Source organism: Uranotaenia lowii, chromosome 1 (genome assembly GCF_029784155.1).
Source record: "Uranotaenia lowii strain MFRU-FL chromosome 1, ASM2978415v1, whole genome shotgun sequence".
Classification (NCBI taxonomy): domain Eukaryota; kingdom Metazoa; phylum Arthropoda; class Insecta; order Diptera; family Culicidae; genus Uranotaenia; species Uranotaenia lowii.
In genome coordinates, this window is record NC_073691.1 from 11,063,400 (window position 1) to 11,088,523 (window position 25,124).

The 25,124-nt window shown below is 38.0% G+C and overlaps 2 protein-coding genes across 2 annotated transcripts in view; both read left to right on the forward strand.

Annotated features, from left to right (window-relative positions):
- Nucleotides 1–25,124, forward strand: part of LOC129739096 (uncharacterized) — an 88,872-nt gene that overhangs the window by 48,585 nt on the left and 15,163 nt on the right. The window lies entirely within an intron of this gene.
- Nucleotides 7,236–8,285, forward strand: LOC129757812 (uncharacterized). The gene has a single exon (XM_055755123.1). The coding sequence runs from the start codon at nt 7,236–7,238 to the stop codon at nt 8,283–8,285; it is 1,050 nt and encodes a 349-aa protein (XP_055611098.1).

Sequence of the window (25,124 nt, forward strand, 5' to 3'; positions counted from 1 at the left end):
TCTCCAATTCCGATTGGCAATTTATGAGACCAAATGCAGCTTAATTTTCGGATTCAATGAATTTGTTTTTATGTATATCTTTTTCGTTTTTTGTTTCCAATTTTGAATAAATCAAGGCAATCATCCAGTATCTAAAAATGCACCTTATTAACAAGGTTGTTAGTTCAAATCAGATGAATTTAAGTTTGTCGCATCTCATTTGCACAATTACTTCAATTGTCATTCAATGACATACCGGTGACATTTCTCAGTACACTTTCAATACTTGAAGGTAGCACATTTAAGCGGATTACACTACTACCTTGATGTTACCCAGTTGGTCTAACGGTCATTTTTTCGATTCATCAGACAATTTACTGTCAATCTGACAGAGGATTTGATCATCTTTGTTTGCCTACGCTAATGGTCATCGTGAAGGTGAACTTGAAAGTTGAATTAAGTTACAGAGATATTCAGATTGTAGTAAATGTATGTATGAGCACAAAGTGGACGGTAATCTTGATTTTTTTTAATAAAACCCAGAAATAGATCCAAGTAACCCAGATTAAGCCAACTAGCATTTGAAAGATTTATTTAGTTTTTTTTTTGTTGTGCAGTTCGTTTTATAACTGTTTTATTCTAGTCATGAGAAATGCTTGGATTCTCAATTCAACCGTTTGCTTTCAGGTGGTTTTGAAAACGATAATGAAGCTTTTACTGAATATTCTGTTAACGTTGTTTACAAAGAGTTCTGAATGCTCTATTAAAACTTCAATAAAACAGTTTCTTAGCAGTTTGCTTCAAGCTTTTTTTGCATGGCTTTCAGAAGCACGCAGAGCTTGATTTTAACAACCTCAATAAAATTAAGTGACAGTTCTCGATCAAGATGTGAAACAGGACACGCTCAGGTTAGATTGCAATATCTTAATTGGAATTCAAATTTTTACAAATGTTTGATAAGTTATGTGTGCTGCTTTTAAGTTAAATAAAAAAAAATATAAATATCTCTTGGGCTTGTGATATAGCTCAGTTGGCAAGTGTGTTGCTTCCTGAGCCGATGTCCGCGAGTTCAAGCCCAAGAGTTAAAATAGAACACATCTACTACAATATGAGTGTTGAGTAAAAAGGCCCAACTAGTAGGAGTAAAAATTTGTTGATCGACGCCATCATGAATCCAAGATGGCGACTTCCGAATAGAGTTATCTTTATCAGGTTTGTTCGTCAAGTCCTTAATCAACTACTCATTACATTAGCAATAGCTATTTGTCACTTTTCACTTCGCATATTCGGGAAATTACTCATTTCGGAATGAGTAAAATAATACTTTTACCCAGAATTTCTGGCAACACTGTTTTGTTACCACAAATCTTATTTGAGGAGTCTCGCTTAACCGTGGGATGATGTAAACATTTATACTGCCATCATCATCACTATTCTATCAGATATTTCCTGAGAGAGACGTTGGTCCGCTTTGATGTTTTGAAAATCATAACATCACAGTAGATTTTATTTTCAACTGTGAAGATTGGGCTTGTGATATAGCTCAGTTGGCAAGTCTGTTGTCTCCTGAGCCGATGTCCACGAGTTCGAGCCCAAGAGTAAACATCGAACACAGTTGTACCGGATAAGTTTTTCAATAACGATCCGCCAACTGTAACGTTGATAAAGTCGCGAATGCCATAAAGATGGTAAAACGACTATAATCGAAACAAAAAAAAAAAAAAAAAACTGTGAAGATTAGATTTGTTCAATGATTTTCGAAGTAGAACTCTGTTTTTGATCAAATTAAATATTCATTTTTAGTAGCGATTTCACATTTTTATCAATTTCAAATTTGATAAATCTATAGAAATTTATATCTATCTAAAAAAACGTTATTGTTGCACATATCGTTTAACTTGCATTTGATTTTGGCGTTAAACACATTTAGATGCTGCGCGGTCACTGAACATGCTTAATGTTGTTATTCAGCGAATAATAGGTTACCAAAAAACTTGTAAACAATGAGACATCAGCTGTTCGTTTGGCAAGCAGGGAATTGGCTGATTGCAAGGTGTGTATATATAGGAGGTGTTACCGCATATTAAATTCCCGATTCAACCATTTTGGCTATTTAGGCTATGCAACTGCGGAACTCATGGAGTTTGTTTACCAACAAACCACCGCAAAGCTGAGCAAAAAATCTTATGACACATTCCACCGTGACGTGAAATCGCTTTTCCGGACTTCTCTGCACTGTTATCATTCTAGAAGTCAACCAATTTACTTGAAAATGAAAAAAATTGTAGCAAACGGTCGCAAATTGAATTTCCTTCAAAATGAATATAATTTGGTCATTTTAAAACAGTGATTTTCAAACTATTTTCCTTCACCGCCCCCTTTTGCTATATTTTCAAGCTCAACGCCCCCTTGAGCGAATTTTAAAAAATATCGAGAAAGAATGTTTATTGGCATCGTCGCATAACCATAAGCTTATGAAATTTAAGTGTAGTAAAATTTGAAATGTTCAATTAAGCTTATTTAAAAATTGTTAAACTTGACTTGAAAAGACCGAAAAGCCAACGCATAACCATGAATTGTAGCAAAACAAAACTCAAAGTTCATTTAAAATCATATTACTACAAGCCCTAAGACAGAAATCTGCAAATCACAATTTTTTCAAGACAAATACTTAAACTTGAAAACAAAAAAATAACTAAACAAATCGCCTATCTTAATTTTAGTAAATAAAATTCTTTTCCCATTAAATTAGCCTTTTATTATTCAAAAAAAAATTACTGTTAATTTGGTAAAAAAGCATAAAACGTTTAATACATATTATTATTTCTTGGTAAAATAAATTCTAAATTTTTATGTTTGACATTTGTAGAATAAATTTGTTCGCGGTGTTTTCAGAGGTCTAAAAATTCTACATAGATTTCATCAACTTAATTCCCACAGAAAATCATGAAAAATTAACGAATTTCATTTTTTATCGATTGAACTAAAAATCAGAACTAAAAATGAAAGCTCCTTTGGCTTGTTAGCATTCTTTATTTTTTTCATTCCAAAAATCTGTGATCAAATCTGTGACGCCTGTGACGATAAATCGCAGATTCTATTCGAAAGATTGTTTTGGGCAGTTCCCTCTTAGCCTTTTATTGATTTGTCTTTGGTTGAAAATAACCGTACAGACTAGTATCTTTAAAACTAAGGGAATCTGCTTACAGCTAATTTAAAACTACGCTTACTCATGTTAAAATCAAACAGATGGTACACTAAATTGAAACGTTCACAACATTTATCTATCGGATGATTTCTTCCATAAGTAGTACGGTGGTAAGGTATCCAGAGAAATTCACGTTGCCGAAGTGTCCTAGTGGATGCATACATGTTGACCCGTTGTAGAATGTACGCTGAGTCAACGCGGTAGGTCAATACATCGCAGATGAAGGTTTGCTGAAGTTCGGTGCGGCGTTTTTCGAGTGTGGTTAAGTTTATCAATGCACATCTTTGCTCATAAGGAGGAAGCTGAAGTGGTTCATTCCAAGGGAGGCGTCGTAAAGCGTACCTAACGAAACTTCGCTGAACACGTTCGAGGCGGTAGCATTGTGTGCTCTGAGAGGGAGCCCACACCTGGGCAGCATACTCTAAGATGCTACGTACTGAAGAGCAGTAGACAGCTTTCAGAGCATAAATATCATCGAATTCGTAAGTGTTTCGACGCAGAAATCCGAGAGTAGCGAACCCTTTAGCTGCAGTAAGTGCAATGTGCTCGGAAAATGTAAGTTTGTTATCAATTTTTACACCTAAGTCGAGAATAGACGTCACATTTTCAAGGCTTTCTCCGGAAAGTTGGTATTCGAAACTGATGACACGACGAGCACGGGAAAAATTAACAATCTTACATTTTTTAGCATTTGTTAGCATTCCGTTAAAATGACACCAGTTATCAAGTCTTGCGATATCAGCTTGCAAAGCGAGGCAGTCAATTTCACTGACGACCTTTCTGAAAAGCTTCAGATCGTCGGCGTAAAGGAGCGTATCAGATTGGAGCGTGGCACACAAGTCATTCACGAAAATGATGAACAGCAATGGTCCCAGGTGACTACCTTGAGGTACTCCTGACGGTGTGGAAAAAATCTTCGAGCATGTATTTTTTATTTTCGTGTAAGCGTGGCGGTGCGATAGATATGAGGTAATCCACTCGAGCAACCAGGTTGGAAAGCCAAGTTGATCCATCTTTGCAATTAATATCTTGTGCGGTACACGGTCGAACGCTTTCGCAAAGTCGATGTAAATAGAATCAACTTGACAACCTTTCTCCAGACTATTAGTTAACGAGCTAACATAACACATTAAGTTGGAGACTGTTGACCTTTTTTTCACGAAACCATGTTGAGAATCGGAAATCAAAGGCCTGGCGACAGCGTACAGTCGTCCATGTATCAGAACTTCAAATACTTTGGAGATCGAATTCAAAATCGAGATTGGTCGGTAGTTTTCGACGCAGTGTGCATTTCCAGATTTGTAGATTGGGGTGATAGCTGCAATCCGCCAGACGCTAGGAAATATTCTTTCTCTCAGTGAGCGATTAAAAAGGCAACAAACGGGGGCAGCTAGTGATGCTGCGCAATGTTTTAAAACCGTCGGAGGAATGTTGTCAGGACCGGGACCTTTAGATGGATCGACTGCGGACAATTGTTCGTATACTTCCTGTTCAGTGAGGCAAGGTAAAGGTAAATTTACGTTGTGAGATTGTATGGATGCGAGGTAGTTGCTGTCTGCTACAATGTCGGAGGAACTGAAGACACTTTGAAAAAAATCGGCGAACATGTTCGTGGATTCCGTCAAGTTACGGGAAGTAACGTCATTGAAACTAACATCGACAGGAATCTTTGCGCTTCGTTTTTTGTTTTTAAAGTGCTTCCAAAATGATGCGGGGTCATGTTTCAGGTTCTCTTGCAGACGCAAGATATGCTGTCGGTAGAGCTGCTCATTCATAGCTTTAAAATCTCGTTCTAAGCTTCTCAAACGATGTCTTTGGTTTTCGGTTCGGTTTTTGATGTAATGCTTGCGGGCTTTTCGTAGCTGATTACGCAGTCGTCTAAGCTCAGAGTTCCACCACTCATGTTTGAATGGCTGGTATCTCTGTGGACGCTTTAGGGGCACGATTCGTTTTAAAATGGAATAAACATTTTCATAAAACGCATTAACGGCAGTGTTTACGTTGTCCGCATCACCGATCGGTTCCCAGCTTGTTGAGTCTAAAGCGGCTGCAACTTGATCAAAATTACATTTACTGAAGTCGAAATCGAGATCACCTATGTATTCGTCCGGCGTTAGATCCAGGTAAGTTTCGATACATAAGATGAACGGTTTATGATGACGATCAGTAGGAGTGATCGCGATGGGAGATTCGAACATTACCAGATTATCAGGAATATTCGAGAAGACGAGATCCAAAATGCGCATATTATCGTTAGGTATATAGCATTGTTGATACAAACCGGCAGAAAGAAGCATTTCAGTCATTAAAATCTCAGCTTCAGACGAGGCGTTTGTCGGCAAGTAACTGTTAACGTCTTGATCAAAGGACCATTGTAGGTGTGGAAGGTTGTAATCGCCAACAACGATGACAGAGTCCCGTATGGTGATCAACTTCATAATTTGTTGAACAGCAGCAAAGTGCGATTCATAGTTCCTTAGGCAGCTGTTAGGCCGAAGATAAATACAGCAAATGAACAGAGAGCACGGGCCGGTTTTTATTTTCACAACTGTTTGCTCAAGATTTTCGCAGTTGTTTAAAGTTATCGGAATCGCATTCAGTTCCTTCTTCACGCCAATCAAGACACCACCTCCTCGTTGAGCCGAACTAGTCTCAGAACTACGATCGCAGCGATAGATGTTGTAATTAGATGATAGTTCGCTGTCATGAAATTTATCATTCAACCATGTTTCTGTGATGAGGACACAATCATAATCGCTAGCAGAAAGCGCGCTGTTGAAAGCGGTTGTTTTAGTGCGGATACCACCTGCGTTTTGGTAGTACAAAGTAAGTTTCCGGCGAGAAGTTTCATTCGGTGAAGGGACGTTTGTACTAAAATTGACGGGATCATTGCTCGGAACCTCCGTGAGAGCCGCAGTTATTGATTCGGAGTTATGTATGGAGTTGTTTGCACAGTGGTATTCAGAGGAAGCGACTGCTGTTTCGGTGCCCAAAAAACCTCACTAGATCCATTTCCGGTGAATTCCCTAAAGCGGATTCCAACAGGCCACGTCTCAGTGGTTAAAGCTTTACCTCTCAGCTCAGCGTGCATATCGACTTTAAAAGACACGAAAGAGAGTGTATTGATATCTCTTCCCCTGGGAACGAGTTTCCTTATTTTAACATTGTTGTCTCCGAGATGACTGTGAACCATTTCAAGTACCCTTTCATCGGATACGCTCGGATGAATTCCAGCAAGATACAACGAAAATATAGGAACTGAATCAGCACGTTGGGAGGATATATCGGCATAATCGGAGTTGGTACCCTGAGCGCAAATGCGTGGTGGAGGTGGGCGAAGTGGTGTGGAGTTGCGGTTTTCTTCAAATCGACGTCGCTTAGTGCTAGGAACAGGTACAGTGAGTTGGTTGGAGCGTGGAGTATCTGTCGATGACGGAAGATCTTTGAAACCAGAGCGCATTTCGCTACGAATAAGCTGTAGGATGCTCTCATGAATTTCATTTTTCAACGACGTTTTAAATGAGTCGATAAAATCGTCATTGACCGAAGAAATCGAAACCATGGCGTTCTTAAAACGGGCATTCGATAGAATGTTTTTGCAACCCGTACAAATCCAGATTAAATGGAAATTTTTAGCTTTTCCCTCAATGAGATTTGACGATAAACCAGAACACCTCATGCAAACTTTCATAGAGCAGAAACCCTCGCACGAAACGAAATCGCCCTCAAAGGTTTCAGCACATTTTTCGCACACATAAGGCATTTTAAAAAGTTACTCGAGGAATGTAGAGTCTGAAGTGCTGGTCAACAGGTGGCACTAGTATCGCTTGAGAGAACCAAGGAGTGTGGGATATCGACAGCGAGTAATAGAGGGGTAATCTATTTGTTCTTGTTTTACCTTCCTTCGACGATGTGGATGTAAACAATGTGATGATGATGAAGGCCTCTTCGACACGCCTTCGTCGGTGTCGGACGTGTTCCACTCTCGATCATCGATCAAAAGGCAGCGAATTTTTTTTTTCGATAAAGTGTTGTGCAGCGCGCGGTGATGAGCCCATCACCGGGTGACCATCCAAACCGGACCATTCCGGAATGGATGGATCCCCAAAATTTGCATGGTCGGTTATATTACCTAACGCTTCAAGGTAAAGCTAAAGAACTTCCAAAAAACCCGTTCTTGATTGGACGTTCCATCGAGAACTTTGCCGGTAAAATTGAGGGCGCCTTTTACGAAAAATCTCGAAAATGGTACGTGCTCAAGATAAGGAACAAGGACCAAGGAAGAAAGCTGACAACATTATCAACTCTACTGGATGGTACACCGATTGTCATAGGTCGTCATCCTAGTTTAAACCAGCGGAAATTAGTGGTCATCTGTCGAGAAGCTGATGGAATGGATGACAAACTTTTGTTGGAAGAACTAGCGCCTCAAAAAATAATCGATGTTCGCCGCATAACCAAAAAAACCCCAGCAGGAATCATAGGTACATCAACGCTAATTCTTACAATCAACAGCACCATCATTCCGGAATTTATAAATTTCGGTCTGCTTCGAGTTCGCACGCGCATTTACTATTCGCAGCCTCTGTTATGCCGACAATGCTTGCAGTACGGCCACCCTAAAAGCCGTTGCAAGAATCAGTTGGCTTGCAAAAATTGTTCTGAAACTCACGAAAGTGCTAACTGCCGTGTCGAACCCTTTTGTGGAAATTGCAAATCACTAGGTCATTCCCCCTTGGACAGAAAGTGCCCCATTTGGACAGCAGAATCTGCAGCACTCAAACTCAGCACAGATAAAAACGTTCCAATCAACGAAGCCCGAAGAATAGTACACACGAGCAGCAACTCAACCAGCTACGCACATGTAGTAAAAACGAGCCAGAACCAACAGACTACCCAGAACACAACACAACAGCAACAACTCCAACAAAAAGAAGCACCAAACCAACAGACGAGCTTGAACCAGAAAAGAACGCACACTCCAGCAACACCACAATCTTTTCAAACTGATGGCATCAGTTTGGATGCACCCGCCTCGGAAACGGACCCCCCTTCCAACCTCTCTTCCAACAACTTCGACAGGAGAAGTTGTCGCTGAAGATATGGTTAAAAAAAATACATCTTCTCGATCAATCGTGACACGGAGCATGCAGCAGGTGCGACCACCAGAGATACCCAAATAACCCCTTCCCCTCATATCCTTCCACTTCCTATTTCCTTTCTTACCACTTTCCAAATCGTTTAATAAAAAATGATCCTCGGCACATAATTACTTTTTATAAGTTTAAGGCCTAATAAACGTTAAGAAATAAAAAAAAAAAAAAAGATTGTTTTGGCAATTTTTAAGACAATACATTTTTAAGATGTTCAAGCTTTGCCGTCCCGAATTTTTGCCCTTGGTGCTACCCAAAATAAATTTAAAAAAATAAACCAGATCAGATCAACAATATCGTATATGAAATCTGTCACAATTTAAAAAAAACTGCCTTTGATTGCGATTTTCAGAGACAAAAACTTGCTTAACAACTCTGTGAGTTTACAAATATTGTCTCTCTAACCTGGCTATAACTTGGTGTTCAGAGCTCTGAAATGTCGTTTCATTGTTGAGCATTGAACGTATTCGTTGTCATATCATTCCTAAGTTGTTCCATAATTTGTGAAAATGTAAATTTGAAAATGACCCAACCTCCCCCCTGAGCTCTTCCACCGCCCCCCAAATTTCAAAGTAGAGCACACCGCCCCCCTAGAAGCTCTAAAGGCCCCCAAGGGGACGGTAGGGACTGTGGGGTCGGACGCAGCCGCGGCCGACACAAATGTATATTGAGCAACACTGCAGGAGACTGTCAGTTAACAAAGCATCTCACGGTCGATATAAATGGGTATTTGGCAACACCTCCAATAACTGTCAGTTGACAAAGACTCTCGCGTTTAGGCGCGCTCACGTTCGGCGCGCATTCGGTGTGTAACAGTGATAGCAATCGGGTCGGTGTCTCCCGCTAGCGCTGGGTGATTCTCCCGTCGATACAAACCGATGTTTCACAGTGGCGACCGTCGACAGAAATGCCTCTTGGCTTAAATTTCTAAAATCACATTTATGAGAATCACCCAGCGCAGTAAGTTTGTTGTGCATCAGTGATCGTGGTGTTATGTGTTAAAGTGCATGATGCGAGGAAATTATCGGGAAAATGGCAATCGTTTTCTTGAACTAGACACGATTGTGGAGCTCAGCCCGGGGGCCCACATTTTTTTTTTTCACTTGACTTTGTGTGATCGGTGAAAAGATGAGTAGAATTTTCTTTCCAGTTTGCCAATTTATCGATCCCCACTTAGAAAGTTTTAATGGAAATAAAAAGAACGGAAAAGATGTCGTTTGCTGAGTAACTGGTAAGTTTTTATTGTTATTCTGTCTCCCTGCATCGGATGCAAAAAGTATTCCCCTTCGAAAAGGTAAAATGTTGATGAGCAAAGGCACTGTTCTTGTGATGGGCATGGTACGGTAGCGGTGGCGTTCGCATCAGACGATTGTATTTGTGATTTCCTTCTGGTTTTAAAAGTAAATTGTTTTCAATTCCTAAAAAAAACATTTTCAACGAAATTGGTTGTAGTGGCAGAGACAGTGCTGAATTTCTCTCTTTCAGCAGCAAGTTTATCATAAATTAATCATCAAAACATGCTTTTCAATCGAACCCTTAATTGTTAAAAAAATAGAATTTTGGTTATTAATTGAGCTGAAAGTTTTTCATGAAAATGTCAACTTACGCAATGGAGTTTGACTTAACTTAACAGTACTACAATATCGAACATTTCTCTACAGATATCATTTCTTATTAAACAAAAAGCGTTTTTCTAAAAATTGGTCAATGAAAACATCTGGTATAATTGAGATTTGGGGGCAATGCTTACAGTTTTCAATTCTCTTGAAAAGCGGTGCTGCTAATGAATATTTAGTTAGTACAGTCGGGATGCTCAAACACTATTGCCAGATTGAAAAGTTGTCGAATACTCCCAGTTTAGCCAGGACGTCCATCATACAGTTGTCGATTTGTAGAGTTTGGATGGCCAGTATGCGCACAGTTAAACGACGTGTTGAAAAAGTTGACAGTTCGTGTTGAGTTGAGAGTCATTGTGTTCAGTTGAGCTGGGACGGCCAACATATAATATAACAAGTGTTGATGTTGAGTTGAGCTGGGACGGCCAACAATCACTGTGTGGAGAAGCTAAAGTTTTCGTAACAGAAATAAGTGTGCTGTGACATTGATTAAACGTGTGCTAAATTCCGATTAATTTATTAAAGCACTAGGTGATGAAAACAATTAAACACTTGAAATTAAAAAAAAAAAACTCGGAAAAAAAAACTACTTATAATTTTGAATTTATTTCAGATTTACGTGTCAGCATTGGCGATGGTTCAAATTAACAGCATGACGGGTTGGTGAAAGACGCCTATCGTCAAGAAAGGCCTATTGTAGCCGGGATGGCTATCGCAGAGTTGATGTTACGCTGAGTTGGGACGGCCAACATACGTAAAGGAAATTAACGTACATTGTTTCCAACTCTAGCGTATTGTAAAATATTGTTCTGTTGAGCTGGGACGCCCAACAAGTAAAGTTGATACGTTGTTCTGTTGAGCTGGGACGGCTAACAAGTAAAGCTGTAACGTTGTTCTGTTGAGCTGGGACGGCCAACAAGTAAAGTTGATACGTTGTTGTGTTGAGCTGGGACGGCCAACAAGTAAAGTTGTTCTGTTGAGCTGGGACGGCCAACAAGTAAAGTTGTTCTGTTGAGCTGGGACGGCCAACAAGTAAAGTTGTTACGTTGTTCTGTTGAGCTGGGACGGCCAACAAGTAAAGTTGTTACGTTGTTCTGTTGAGCTGGGACGGCCAACAAGTAAAGTTGATACGTTGTTGTGTTGAGCTGGGACGGCCAACAAGAAAAGTTGATTCGTTGTTGTGTTGAGCTGGGACGGCCAACAAGTAAAGCTGTTACGTTGTTCTGTTGAGCTGGGACGGCCAACAAGTAAAGTTGATACGTTGTTGTGTTGAGCTGGGACGGCCAACAAGTAAAGTTGTTCTGTTAAGCTGGGACGGCCAACAAGTAAAGTTGTTACGTTGTTCTGTTGAGCTGGGACGGCCAACAAGTAAAGATGATACGTTGTTGTGTTGAGCTGGGACGGCCAACAAGTAAAGTTGATACGTTGTTCTGTTGAGCTGGGACGGCCAACAAGTAAAGTTGATTCGTTGTTGTGTTGAGCTGGGACGGCCAACAAGTAAAGCTGTTACGTTGTTCTGTTGAGCTGGGACGGCCAACAAGTAAAGTTGATACGTTGTTCTGTTGAGCTGGGACGGCCAACAAGTAAAGTTGATTCGTTGTTGTGTTGAGCTGGGACGCCCAACAAGTAAAGTTGATACGTTGTTTTGTTGAGCTGGGACGGCCAACAAGTAAAGCTGTTACGTTGTTCTGTTGAGCTGGGACGGCCAACAAGTTAAGTTGATACGTTGTTCTGTTGAGCTGGGACGGCCAACAAGTAAAGTTGATTCGTTGTTGTGTTGAGCTGGGACGGCCAACAAGTACAGCTGTTACGTTGTTCTGTTGAGCTGGGACGGCCAACAAGTAAAGTTGATACGTTGTTCTGTTGAGCTGGGACGGCCAACAAGTAAAGTTGATTCGTTGTTGTGTTGAGCTGGGACGCCCAACAAGTAAAGTTGATACGTTGTTCTGTTGAGCTGGGACGGCTAACAAGTAAAGCTGTAACGTTGTTCTGTTGAGCTGGGACGGCCAACAAGTAAAGTTGATACGTTGTTGTGTTGAGCTGGGACGGCCAACAAGTAAAGTTGTTACGTTGTTCTGTTGAGCTGGGACGGCCAACAAGTAAAGTTGATACGTTGTTGTGTTGAGCTGGGACGGCCAACAAGTAAAGTTGATTCGTTGTTGTGTTGAGCTGGGACGGCCAACAAGTAAAGCTGTTACGTTGTTGTGTTGAGCTGGGACGGCCAACAAGTAAAGTTGATACGTTGTTGTGTTGAGCTGGGACGGCCAACAAGTAAAGTTGTTCTGTTGAGCTGGGACGGCCAACAAGTAAAGTTGTTACGTTGTTCTGTTGAGCTGGGACGGCCAACAAGTAAAGATGATACGTTGTTGTGTTGAGCTGGGACGGCCAACAAGTAAAGTTGATACGTTGTTCTGTTGAGCTGGGACGGCCAACAAGTAAAGTTGATTCGTTGTTGTGTTGAGCTGGGACGGCCAACAAGTAAAGCTGTTACGTTGTTCTGTTGAGCTGGGACGGCCAACAAGTTAAGTTGATACGTTGTTCTGTTGAGCTGGGACGGCCAACAAGTTAAGTTGATACGTTGTTGTGTTGAGCTGGGACGGCCAACAAGTAAAGTTGATACGTTGTTGTGTTGAGCTGGGACAGCTAACAGTCTTTCAGTAGAGTTGAGCTAGGATAACCAGTATGGTTCGATTAATTGAGCTGATACATATAAGATTTAAAAATACAACGCATATGAGTAAGAACCTTCAGACAGGTTTTGGGGAGGAATGGCAAAAAAGATTGAGGGGTGAAAGATTTAATATTATCGACCGGTTTGTTCGGAAAAGTTGAAATGGATAGTCCGACAAGTAAAGTTAGTTGAACTAGGACTGCGAAAACTTATTTCGAGCCTTGAAGTTTTAGACATCAGATTGGTAGAGCTTAGACACCTTCTAAGAATGATATAGCTCAGTTGTGAAAGAAAATCTATATTTATAACATTGGGTGTGAAAGTTTTTAGTATATAAGATTTTTTTGTAAGATGTAGTTGTATTCGATAAAGATATGTCAGTCGTTTCAGATGATGTTGTACAAAAACCTTTGTATCTGATGAGGAAGTATTAGACAATGATTTATCTAATGGAGTTTTATTGAATCGTGTGGTAATAGATGATGTAAAAGATCTCAGGGTATCTGATGATCTTGTGGCAGAAATTGTTGTACCAGATGACGATGTATCAGATGATGTTGTATTTAATTTTGTTGGGTCAGATGAAGTTGTATCTGTGTTGTGCGTGTACCATACACAGTTGTATCAGATTAAGTTGTATCAGTTGATATTATATCAGATGAAGTCGTATCTGAGCTTGTTATGTGAGAGCAACCTGTTTCAAATAATGATAATTGTTGAAGTTGTGTTACATGAACTTGTATTAGATGATTTTATACCTGAGTAAGTTGCAACCGATGAATGGTATCAGTACTCGTTGTTTCTGACGAAGTTGTATCTGAGATCGTTACATTTGATGAGGTTGTGTCAGAAATAGCATTTTAATTAATAAACTTTGTAATATGAAAAAATGTTGTTTATAAATATTAATGTTACATCAGATGATGTTGTATCAGATAGAGTCATATGTTGTTTATCTAAGCTTATTGTGTCAGAGGATGTTGCATCTGAGCTTGTTGTGCCAGGCGGAGCTGTATCAGATTACGTTGTATCAGATAATGATGTAGCAGATGATGTTGTATTTGAGCCTCATTTGACTTGCAATGTTGAGCTAGGATGACAAATATGCACACATCGAATTTACTTGTAACGTAGCTTCTTTTGTTGAACTGATCTGATCAATAGAGCCTTTATATAGTCAAGATGACCAATACGTTTTTATATAATTGCAGTTTAAGGTAATGTTGCTAAGTTTCACTGGACGTCCAATGTATACCTAATTATCATTGGTGGTACTGAAAAGGCCTAAGTTAATTCATTGCTGATTCAGGTAGGGCATCATGCGCCACCACGTAATAGTTATGTATGTATCCATAGAGTATTATTGTGTAAACTGGAGCTCGCTAACCAATTTGATCAAGTTGAATTTTAAAGATTTTGGTCAGTCAGAGAGGGTCAAAATAGATTTCCAAGAGAGGCATCATATGAGACGAACTACTGAGTAGTGATGTACGATAAATCATTATTGAATTTATCTTTTAGCTATATGTATAATGGAGTTGGGCAGAGACAGAAAAATATTTTTTAAGAAAAATTGAGATGGGTTGACTATTAACAATTGAACTCCAACATCTAAAAGCTACCCATATTAAGTTCTAGTGAATAAAGGAAAGACCAATCGATTTAGCCGAGTTTCTGGGTAAAGCTGGATTTTGGTTGTCGTATTCGTGGTCGTATTATGTTGAAGCCTGAATTTGTGTGTGTCAGCAAATTAATTTATTCAAACTGGCAAGGGTTATTTTGTGTCTGATACTAAAAATGCTTAAGATCTTCTTAGATTTATCGTGAACTGACTAACGCTTGAAGAAATGCAACATAATTTGTCCCATAAGTATATGTTCAGAGGTGGTCAAAACACCTGTATTAGAAAGTTTAATCTAGAATATTATTGCGTCGTGATACAACGGTCAAATGTTCCATGGTTCCATAGCTTCAGAGAATTTACCTCCACTGTGTTATGTGTCGAGTGATCGAATTCCTGTAATAAGAATTTTTCAGGGTTTGTCAAATCACCAGAGAGCTCTTGCGTGCTTTAGTAAGCTCAATAAGCATCGATAATATTGGTCTTGCTTATATTTAATTGTTGTGGGATGCGTTGAAATCGAAAAAAAGATTATTATTAAAAGGTCTGTTCATTATTCAAGATTTTTGTCGATAAACCTATCTTTTTCGGAGAAGAAGTGAGATGTGGGGTCGGACGCAGCCGCGGCCGACACAAATGTATATTGAGCAACACTGCAGGAGACTGTCAGTTAACAAAGCATCTCACGGTCGATATAAATGGGTATTTGGCAACACCTCCAATAACTGTCAGTTGACAAAGACTCTCGCGTTTAGGCGCGCTCACGTTCGGCGCGCATTCGGTGTGTAACAGTGATAGCAATCGGGTCGGTGTCTCCCGCTAGCGCTGGGTGATTCTCCCGTCGATACAAACCGATGTTTCACAGGGACCACTTTGAAAACCACTGTTTTAAAATTTAAGTTGTTTTTGTTGTGATTAATTACTTTAGTGACGTGAATTCACGCTAGAATTAACCATTTCGGACTTTAGTACATACATCTTTGATTTTCTGTTCTCTCTGTGGAAATAGAATACCGGTGTCTTCAAATGAGTTGTAAAGAAAACAATTACCCACAGTTTGATGTGCGTAGCTTCTCGATTGAACAACAACGAACGAAGTTATGCTTATTTGAAGTTGTGACGTGAATTCACTCAGTTCAAACAGAACAGGATAGATGACTGAATTCACGTCACGAAATATAAAGTTATACTGTGGTTATACTGAATCATTCTTTGGAGCCTTCAAATTTTATGTACCTTTCAAAAACGATATTTTGTTGTTCCGACTTTTACAATCATAAATTTTCAGTATTTGCACCTAACTTTTTCCTTATTTTGATTGGCACTTGAATAGCAACATATTGAGGGATCATATGTTAAAATCACTACTGTCTTCATTTAAAGATTCACCAAAAAATATTTATATTTTTTTTTCAATCTTTTTGTATTTTTACTTGAAAATAATGAACTTATTAAAAACATCATCTAAATTATGCTCAATTTGTAAAAATGCGACCATCTGGAGGGTCAAAACAGCTTTCAGAGCACATTTTTCATATAAAATTTAACAACAAATCAAATTTTGTGACGTGAATTCACTCATTCGCGCTGTTGCAACTCAGCTAAATTCCAACCGATTTCTATAAATTTTTGAGTTTTAGAATCGTCTTATCATTTTCAAAGAAAATCTCTTTTTTTTTAAAACTCAGAGTTTTCTCGTAAAATTAAAAACTTCCCTTTTTTTGTGACGTGAATTCACTCATTTGCGACTGTTTTTGTTCGCTTTTCAAACCAACTACATTGGATATTAACAAATTCTTTTTTCTACAAAATGAAGCCGTGTTTTTTGGCTTCTGAACATACTAAAATATTTCCAAAAAAAAATCATCCATATATTAAAATTAATGATTTTGTAAAAGTTGTCAAAAACACCACTTTTTTCAACAAAAAAACTGATTTTCAAAATCATCTAAAACATGTGTGTTCTCTTTTTTCCGTTGGTTTTGTGTGATTTGAATTATCAAAATTATAGACAATTTTGAGATTTTTTGATACGCGAACGGATAAAAATCACTTTTGAGCGGTACAAGCGCGTGGAATGTGTCTTATGTTTGTAAACAAACTTATTGAGAGTCCCGCTCACTTCTCGCCTACTTACTGTGAAAGTCGGAGAACCTCGTGTTTCAAAAAACCATGGCTGATTGTTCATCAGTTGCGAATTGCCCAAAGCATGCGGTGAACCAAAACAAACAATGTTTTTGGTTTCGTCGACGCAGTAGCAGATTTTTTCAGCTAATCCGGAAGAACGTTTCCCTCTGGAGGATCCGAAAACTATAAGTTCAACAAAGCTTTATTGAAGATTTGGTGATCAATATTGATTTTATTGAAGCTTGAAAAAATGGTCATAATGACGTTTATGAACATGGTCTAATGGCCAAATTTTAGCTTTATTAGAATTATTAAGCTTTATTTCTAGCTGCGCTTTACACAGCAAAAATTATTGCCTGTAAAATTACGCAAATGTCCTGTAACAAAAAGGAGCAGGACATTTACCGTAATTTTACAGGTCGAAAAACAGATTACGTGACATTTAATTTTCAGTGTACAACTTTTTTACAGGACATTTGCTGTAATTATAAATGAATCTTCGTTAACTTTCAAGGTAACCTGTGATTTTAAAACAGGTTTTGTTAATTACAGGTTGATTTATTTTAAAGGTTGCAGTTTCAGTGACACGTAATAGTCAAAATTTTTTGCTGTGTAGCATTTATAAAGAATAATGCATAGTTATAACGAAGTTGCGCTGATCGTAATAAAGCTAAAATTGTTACTGGGGAGACTTAGACTTATTTTATAATTTTGTCCAAGTAAAACGCTAGAAACGAACTGAGTAAGTTTTTATGAGTATTACGGAAATTATGAAAGTATTTCCAAACTTTAACGAAATTCGTGCAAATCAATGTTTTCCATACAAATAACGATTCTTTACCAATTTTATAACAATTTTGAAATCTGAATCCAATCTTCAAAGCAATAATCTGAAAGTCTGAAAACGTTAAAACAGGTATTTTTTACAGTCTGAAAGATCCTGACAGAATTTGGAAGGTTTGCAATATGTAAAAGCATGAGCAGTAGAGTGTTTCAAATGACCCTACTTTTGAAAAAGTTATGCACTGCAGGCTAAAATTTATCCTAGGCTTACTAAAAGATTTTCTGCCAAATTTGGGCCAGATCAAATCACGGGAAGGGGTCGCTCAACGAGCCTGAAGTTTGTATGGGATTTTGAGACATTTTGTTCGGGAGGATCATGAAAATCCACTTTTTCATCAATATCTTTGATCCTCTTTAGTCGATTTCTTTTGAGTACAATTTTCATGAAAGCCTAGATTACGTCAATTTTTTTCTCCGAAAACTGCATTTCAATTAGAGTTAAGATAAAAAAGTTATTAGGCTTTCAAAATTGGCTTACTTTTTATATGGTAATATTCCTTCAATTTATAATGCATGCATCGTCAAAAAATGGACGATTTAAACCATTTTTGATTCTTCAGATTGTAAAATCTTTAGATATTGCCAATATTCGGTTGTGGATTATAGTTCAGAGAGTAGTTCAGGTGAAACTGTAGGGGACAGTTTGATTTCATGATACCCTTTTCATATGTTCATCATATCTTTAGGAAAAATGAACCGTTTTTTAACCCCCCCCCCCCACCCCCCTTAAAAAAATAACGCTAGAAAAATTCACAGAAGCTTAATTAAAACATTTGAAACAACTATTGTTGAACGAAATTCTTTATCGTAGAGAAACAACTTTTGACAAATTTTAATAATTGCGAAATCACAAAGGCTAAGGAACATGACTTTCAGCACTTTACACTTCAATCATTTTTGCCTTAAATTTGGAAACATTTATAACTTACTCGAAGCAATATTATAAATCTGGTTAAAATTGTTTCTTAAATAAATGAGATAATTCAACTTATACGAAAAGTCATTATCGTGCATACTTATACGCCTTTAGACGAGTTTGATGTTCCATCTCTTCTTTTTAACTTTGAGATATTTTTCCCTAAAAAATCGATTCAGAACGATTGTTACATGCCAACAACAATCTTGATCGCGGAGGGGTTGCAATTGAAATATTGAAATAAAAAAAAAACGGTGGAGATAATCAAAGTATTGATAATTTCTGTAACGTTAATAAAAGCCTTTTGAATGAGTGGAAGAATGACGTGAATCCACAAAATATTCAACTGGTAATAGTTTTGGAATTAGAAAACTTATGATACTCCCAGGGCTGGATTAAGCCATTGGGGGGGGGCGGGGCATTTTTTCTCTGGGGTCCCCTTTGATTCGATTTTTTTTCAAATACTGTCCCAGAAAATACAAAACAAAACATTTGAAACGTGTAAAAGAACTGGAGTTGGGTTCAGTATACTGTCTTCAAATAGCCATGTTGTCTGCGTAGAAGATGGTTTGTGATATCTTCAAATAAAAATTGTTAATCACAGGCAAACATTGTGAAAGAGTTTAGAAATTTATCGAAAATGAAATGTCTGATTTGAGCTGCAAAATGCAAAATTAAATTCGCAATTTTTTTTAAATACTCTTTATTACCAACTAAAATTCTCTGATTTAGAATTATGACCGGATAGATATTTAAAATGTTTTTAATTTCATCATTGATCGTCTAGTTAGTGCCTCATTGAGAAATATTTACCTAATGACAGTTGGGATGCATCATGAAGATTTGAAACATAGAATACAATATTAAAAATATAAACTAAATAATTTAATTCAAATTCCATAGAGATACAGATATACAGTGTCGGACAATAGAATAGGACCACAGCTTAATCTGAAACAGAAAGTGACAAAACTTTGAGAAAAAAAATTCCATTTAAGTGCATCAAACCATTTACAAATTGTAAATTCCATTCTTCGAAGAAATTAAAATCATCCGTAGTTAAATCAATTGTCCTTTATTTAAAAATGCGTTTTAAGCATACTTACTGACTAAAATAACGCGACATGAAATAGGACCGCTTTAGAATTCATGGCAAAAAAAAAAAAAAGGAAATTAATACCGTGATCGATTTGCAGGGTTAGTACTTGGTGGTATAACCCTTATTACGCATCACTTCTCGCACCCGGTTCGGCATCGACTCCACCAGCTTTTGGCACGTTCTCACCGGGATAGCGTACCACACCGCCTGGATTCTCTCCCACAGCTGCTGCTTGTTTTTTGATTTTTCGGTGTACACCTTACGTTTAACTATTTCCCATAGGTTCTCTATGGGATAGAGATCAGGAGACTGTGCTGGCCACTCCATAACGTCTACCTTATTATCCTGGAACCACTTTTTAACCGTTTTAGCGGTATGTTTGGGGTCCTTTTCCTGCTGGAACTGCCACTTTAGGGCATCCCACTCGGCGTGTGGCAGCATTACTTCCCGAAGTATCTGGGCGTAAAGATGCTGGTCCATAATCCGGTCGATCCAGTACAAGGGACCCACCCCGTACCAAGAAAAGCACCCCCACACCATGATGCTACCTCCTCCATGTTTGAATGTTTTATTTGTGTACTGGGGCATATACGCACAGCCGAGTGGACGATGGACCCAACTCTTTCCGTCCGAGCCGATGAGGTTCACTTTGGTTTCATCCGACCACAGCACATTTCTGCATAGTTTCTCCTTTTCTGGACCGACCCAATCGAAGTGGTCCTTCGCATACTTCAGCCGCGTCTTCAAGTGCTTCGGCGTCAGCATCGGCACCTTCCGGGGACTTTTTCCTCCTAGTCCCTTCTCCGCCAACCATCGCTGAACCGTCCGGGAACTCATAGATAAGTTCAGCTCGTCTCTGATCTGCTAGGACGCTTTGAAAGGGTCCTTTTGCGAGGCCCGTTTGATTACCGAATCGTCCTTCGGCATCGTTTTGCGGGGGCGGCCGGTCAGTTCCCGTTTGCCGGTGCTGTGAAGCGCGTTGAAAACGAAAGTTTTCGACCTTCCTAAGTAGTAGGCAATCTCGCGTTGGCTTTTGCCAGCCTTGTACAGATTCCGGATGATCGCTCGCTGGACCTCCGTGCAGTGCTGTGGCCGACCCATCACTTTTTCGCTGAAAAAAATCTTTATTTTTTGTTTGTTTTCATGATTTACATGATTAATTTTATGGGAAATACTTACCAGGACACGAAAATGGACAAACAACACCGAAAACAACACCTTTCTTCAAATCTAGAGCGCTGAAAATGGCGGAACAGCCGAACCGATGAGCTGGTCTTATTTTATGACGCGACTTTTTTCACCCTCTGACAGCTTTCTGGTCGAGTAGAACCAGGGTTGTCAGATGGTTTTTAAAAAAATCTGTATCGGCCTCATGAAAAAATCTGTATTTATCTGTATTTGAACTTTAACGACCAAAAACTTATATTATTGTTTTCTATGTAAGCTTATCGCCTAATATGCTTTTTGGAAATCAGTTTTGATAGTTTTAACGTATTCATTATTCACAAATTGACAATTTATTTCATTAATTGAACTTTATCTAGAGCAGGGGCGAGAAACCTTTTGAACCAACGGGCCAGTTTTATTTCAAAATATTCTCGGCGGGCCGCGCTAATATGAAATAAAACTCGTCAATCATTTATCGAACTCTATAGATAATAACAAAAAGATTTTCTAGATAATAAAAAGTTAAATCGTAATAATTACAAATTTTAGCGATTTTCTTATTGCAAATCATTTATTTTAAATGTTTGAAAATATAGTTTTTCAATTAACTTTAACTTCTTCGCAAACATTCGTTCTTCCAAACATACACACTTAGAAAAATCCACGTATATTTACGTGTTATAGCATGGGTAGAAAGGAATCGGGCATATACGTGCGATATAACTGTTTATTTCATGTAAACATCCATGAAATAAGCAGCTCAAACCCGAGTAAAACCCGATGCCTTTCTACCCATGTTGTTACATGTAATTTTCTGGCCGCCTTCATGATTACTGTTTACAGTAGATTTACATTTTCCATTACACACACTTAGTAAAACTCACGTACATTTACGTGTCATGGCATGGGTAGAAAGGAATCGGGCATTTACGAGCGATAAAGCTGCTTGATTCATGTAAACTTCCATGAAATAAGCAGCTTCTTCACATTTAAAAACCTGCTGTCTTTCTACCCATGCTGTTACATGTAATTTTCTGAGCGCGTTCAATATTATTGTTTACGGGAGATTTTCATTTTCAACTCCATTTGATGAAGTTTCAAGGACATCGGATCTTTTATAAAAGTAACTGAAGAAACCGGCATACATTAAATTCAATTGCTTTATTTACCAAAATATGCACTAAATTGTGCAAAAAAGTCATTTGAGTCGGATCACACTCACAGATACACGCACATAAATAATATCCACCATCGCTTTCATCAAGTTGAACCACCTCCGGAACAGGAACGCCAGCAAAGATCCGGTCGGATCTTATAGCTAATTTTTCAAATCCTCCGGAAAATTTCATTCGAAGAATCGGGATAGTTTAGTGTATTGAGTTACACAAATATTCACTCAGCTACTTCGAAGCGGGCCGTTCCCACTTTAGTATTCGGTAAACGTGCCCATGGCGACACCTTTCCAATGGTAGTGGCTTTCAGGAACTTGGTCCGGATTTCACCTCATGTTCGGTAGTTCACGGTGTAGGAGATAGTTTCACAGGCAGTCCTCGATACAGCAACAAGCTGCAATTTGCGCCTGATGTTGCGTTCGTGGCCGTCTTGGAAAATAAACCAGCCACGGCCCAGAAGTGGGACGCGCCCGTTTTGTATGAAATCCGGATCCGGATTTCCGATGGCTTCGACCTCTGTTGACAAATTTGATGGTGGCCTAGAAAATGACAAAAAAAAACAAATATCAAAATATGATTGCTGTTTTAATCAATTGCAAACATACCGCTTGTTGGTGGAAGCCCCGTTAATTGCATCAATTAACTCCGCCTTCCTGGAACAGCGGGCGATGGGTTTCTTCCTTGTAGGCCCATCTAATGAACAACAGTCTTGCCGTGGGCCTCATCACATTGCCGAAACGTTCAGAAATTTGAACAAAGTTTCCTACTCGTAGTTGGTGTTGGACACGCTGCATGTTGCGGATTCGTGACCGTCATGATTGTCAATCCAGAAGCGGCACACAGTTGCCAGATTTTTCTTTGAAAGCTCCGTTGGGCGCTGTTAAGACACGAAAAATTGAGAATTCGATGTTATCACAATTTATTACGACATCGAAAAATTCAATACAATATTCAGCTTTTCTGTCAAATTGAAGGGAGTAAAAGTAAAAAAATCTACTCTTCTACTGGATAGTTACTAGCGCGAATTTTGATTATTGATAGTTGATAGATAGAAGGAAATCAGAAAATGTAAAATAACATTTTAGCTCACCTATTAGGAAGGAAAGCCCGTCAATCGGATCAATATCTCTTTTCTAGGTATTACTTGTACCGTTTCCGGCTAAGAGATAGCGTGAAACTGCTTCGTGGGTTAACGGTTGATAGTAGAATTTAAGCTGACGTTCCTCTTCCGGATCGTCAACTACATCGGCCATCGTCTTGAGATGTAGTAATCGACCTCATACGGTGGCTGCTGACAAATTGCGGCTTAAACAGCTTTAGTCCTGTTGCAGCTCCAGACAGCAGGATGCACCTTCACGAATTTGATTTGAACCACACGGAATTCCAGAATCTCGACCGGTTTTACTACTTCGACCGCGAAAAATTTAATCTAAAAGAGGTAAATAAAATGGAACGCGTTCATAACATTCACTACACGAAAAACTCAGAAGTGTAAAAAAAAATAGAGTTTGGCATGAAGTTGCGATTAATTCTTAGCGTTAAATTTCAAAAGGGTGTAAAAAATCGTTCTATAAAGTCATTTTGGATGTACGCTTTTGGACTTTGAGGCCGTTTAGATACCAATTGAAGAGAAAAGAAAGATTTTTCACCCTTTCCACTTCCTCCGTTGACATGCGTAGTCAATTGGTTGAATCCACGGTTCTTGTCCACGTATGAATTTTTTAATGTACTTTGTGCTATGATTGAAAAATATTTTCTTAAAGCATTGTTTGCTTAAAAAAGTAGATTTTCCAATGAGTCTTCCATGTCATTTAAAGAAAATTAATGCTAAAATATAAATATACGAAAATTGAAATAGCTCGTTCTCAAGCAATCACTTCGACTTGATACCTAGAAATAAATAAAACATGATTATTAATAAGTTTAATAAATTTTCGTAATATAAATATGTCCACATGGATATTACTCGACGTGGACAAGCGTGGACATTTCCAAACTCCAAAAAAGTTTTTTATTAGTATTTGATTGGATATGGTGAAATTTCAAACGTTTCGAGTCAACTGCTAGTTTCGCCCTTTTGAAATGTTGAGCGAGTATTGCTTGTGACCATTTGAAAACTGATATAAGTAAAAATAGGTAAAAAATGGGTAAAAATGAGAACGACATTGAGAGCGTGTACAGCTTTGACAGAATAGACAAACCACAAACAGTGGTATTATCAGGTATATAATTCTGTTACCTGCAAATGTGTTAGTTGGAGTTTCCTAGAAATGCTGATCAATATTAACGGCTAATGACTTTAACATTTATTTTCAAATGATTGTATCTGAGTAATCTGTGAATAGCTGATTTTAACAACGATTTCTTGCAGAATCTCATTAATGATTTACAAATAAAATGTTTTAATAGTTAAAATTATTGTAATCCGTAATAAACTTATTTCGAGTTCCTTACCACCACACAAAAAAGCAGCGGAATGGTTTACCTATTCATATGTACCATTTATTTTGATTAGAAGAGTTTATTTAGAAATGATTCGGAATTTTCTGGTTTAGTTTTTTTTTAATGAACTTATTAGGCAATTCTAATTGGCAGATAAATATATCCACATTAAACTACCAAAACGCAGTATTAAAGGTAAGAATCAATATCTTAAAATGACTATTCCTATAGATATCAAGTATTTAATTGAAGTTAAAAGGCATTTCTATATGTATTTGGTTTCAGAACTACATCTCAGATCATCAATTACCCATAACGAACTTGAGATATATTAGAACAAAAAACAATAAGATATTAAAGGAAATCTTCATACAATCTGTACGGAACAGATGATGCATAAAAAATGGCATGTGGCCCAGCGTGTTCGAAGGTAATTGTTTGAAATAATTTACATGCAAAATCATTTTAATGCGATGTTAGACTTAAGAGTTCAAAATACTATTTTTTTCAAAAGCATCAATGGATTTAATCTCAAAGTTTCTCGTTACCAGGAGGACGGAAAATAAATGAATAGATATTAGGGAACATTATTTATAACTTACTTTTTGATGAACTGACATAGTTTTCTGTTCCATAAGTTTTAAAACGATTCCAGGTTTATATCGTTCGTTATCCAGTACCTATCATCATGGATGGCTATCGAAATAATTGCTTTTTTCATAACGTTATAAAACTGGAATTTAAAAAGAATCTTTAGTATTACTAAACGTAAATAATGTTAAATAGTACAATGATTTATTACCATACTATATACAACAATTACACGCCTTTTCGGTTATCTGGACTTGCATTGCGGATATCCAATCTAATAGATGCTTCTATTTCTACGGGAATTTTTAAATTGGTTTTGTTGGAAAAAAATACGCAAACTATTCTACGGGAATGAAAAATTAAGTTTTAGTATACTTACATTTTTGATAGACGTTCAACCTTTTTTTGTTTTAAATAACAGTTTTTTTCACTATTGATGCAAATTTTCACAATTTTCTCAAATATTTTTTTACACAGATTCAATGCGTTCGATCCAGCAGCTTCAATATCAAAAATTGA

Excerpts from the sequence above, each read along its gene's own strand:
- LOC129757812 (XM_055755123.1), top strand. The coding sequence starts at position 7,236 with ATGAGCCCATCACCGGGTGACCATCCAAACCGGACCATTCCGGAATGG.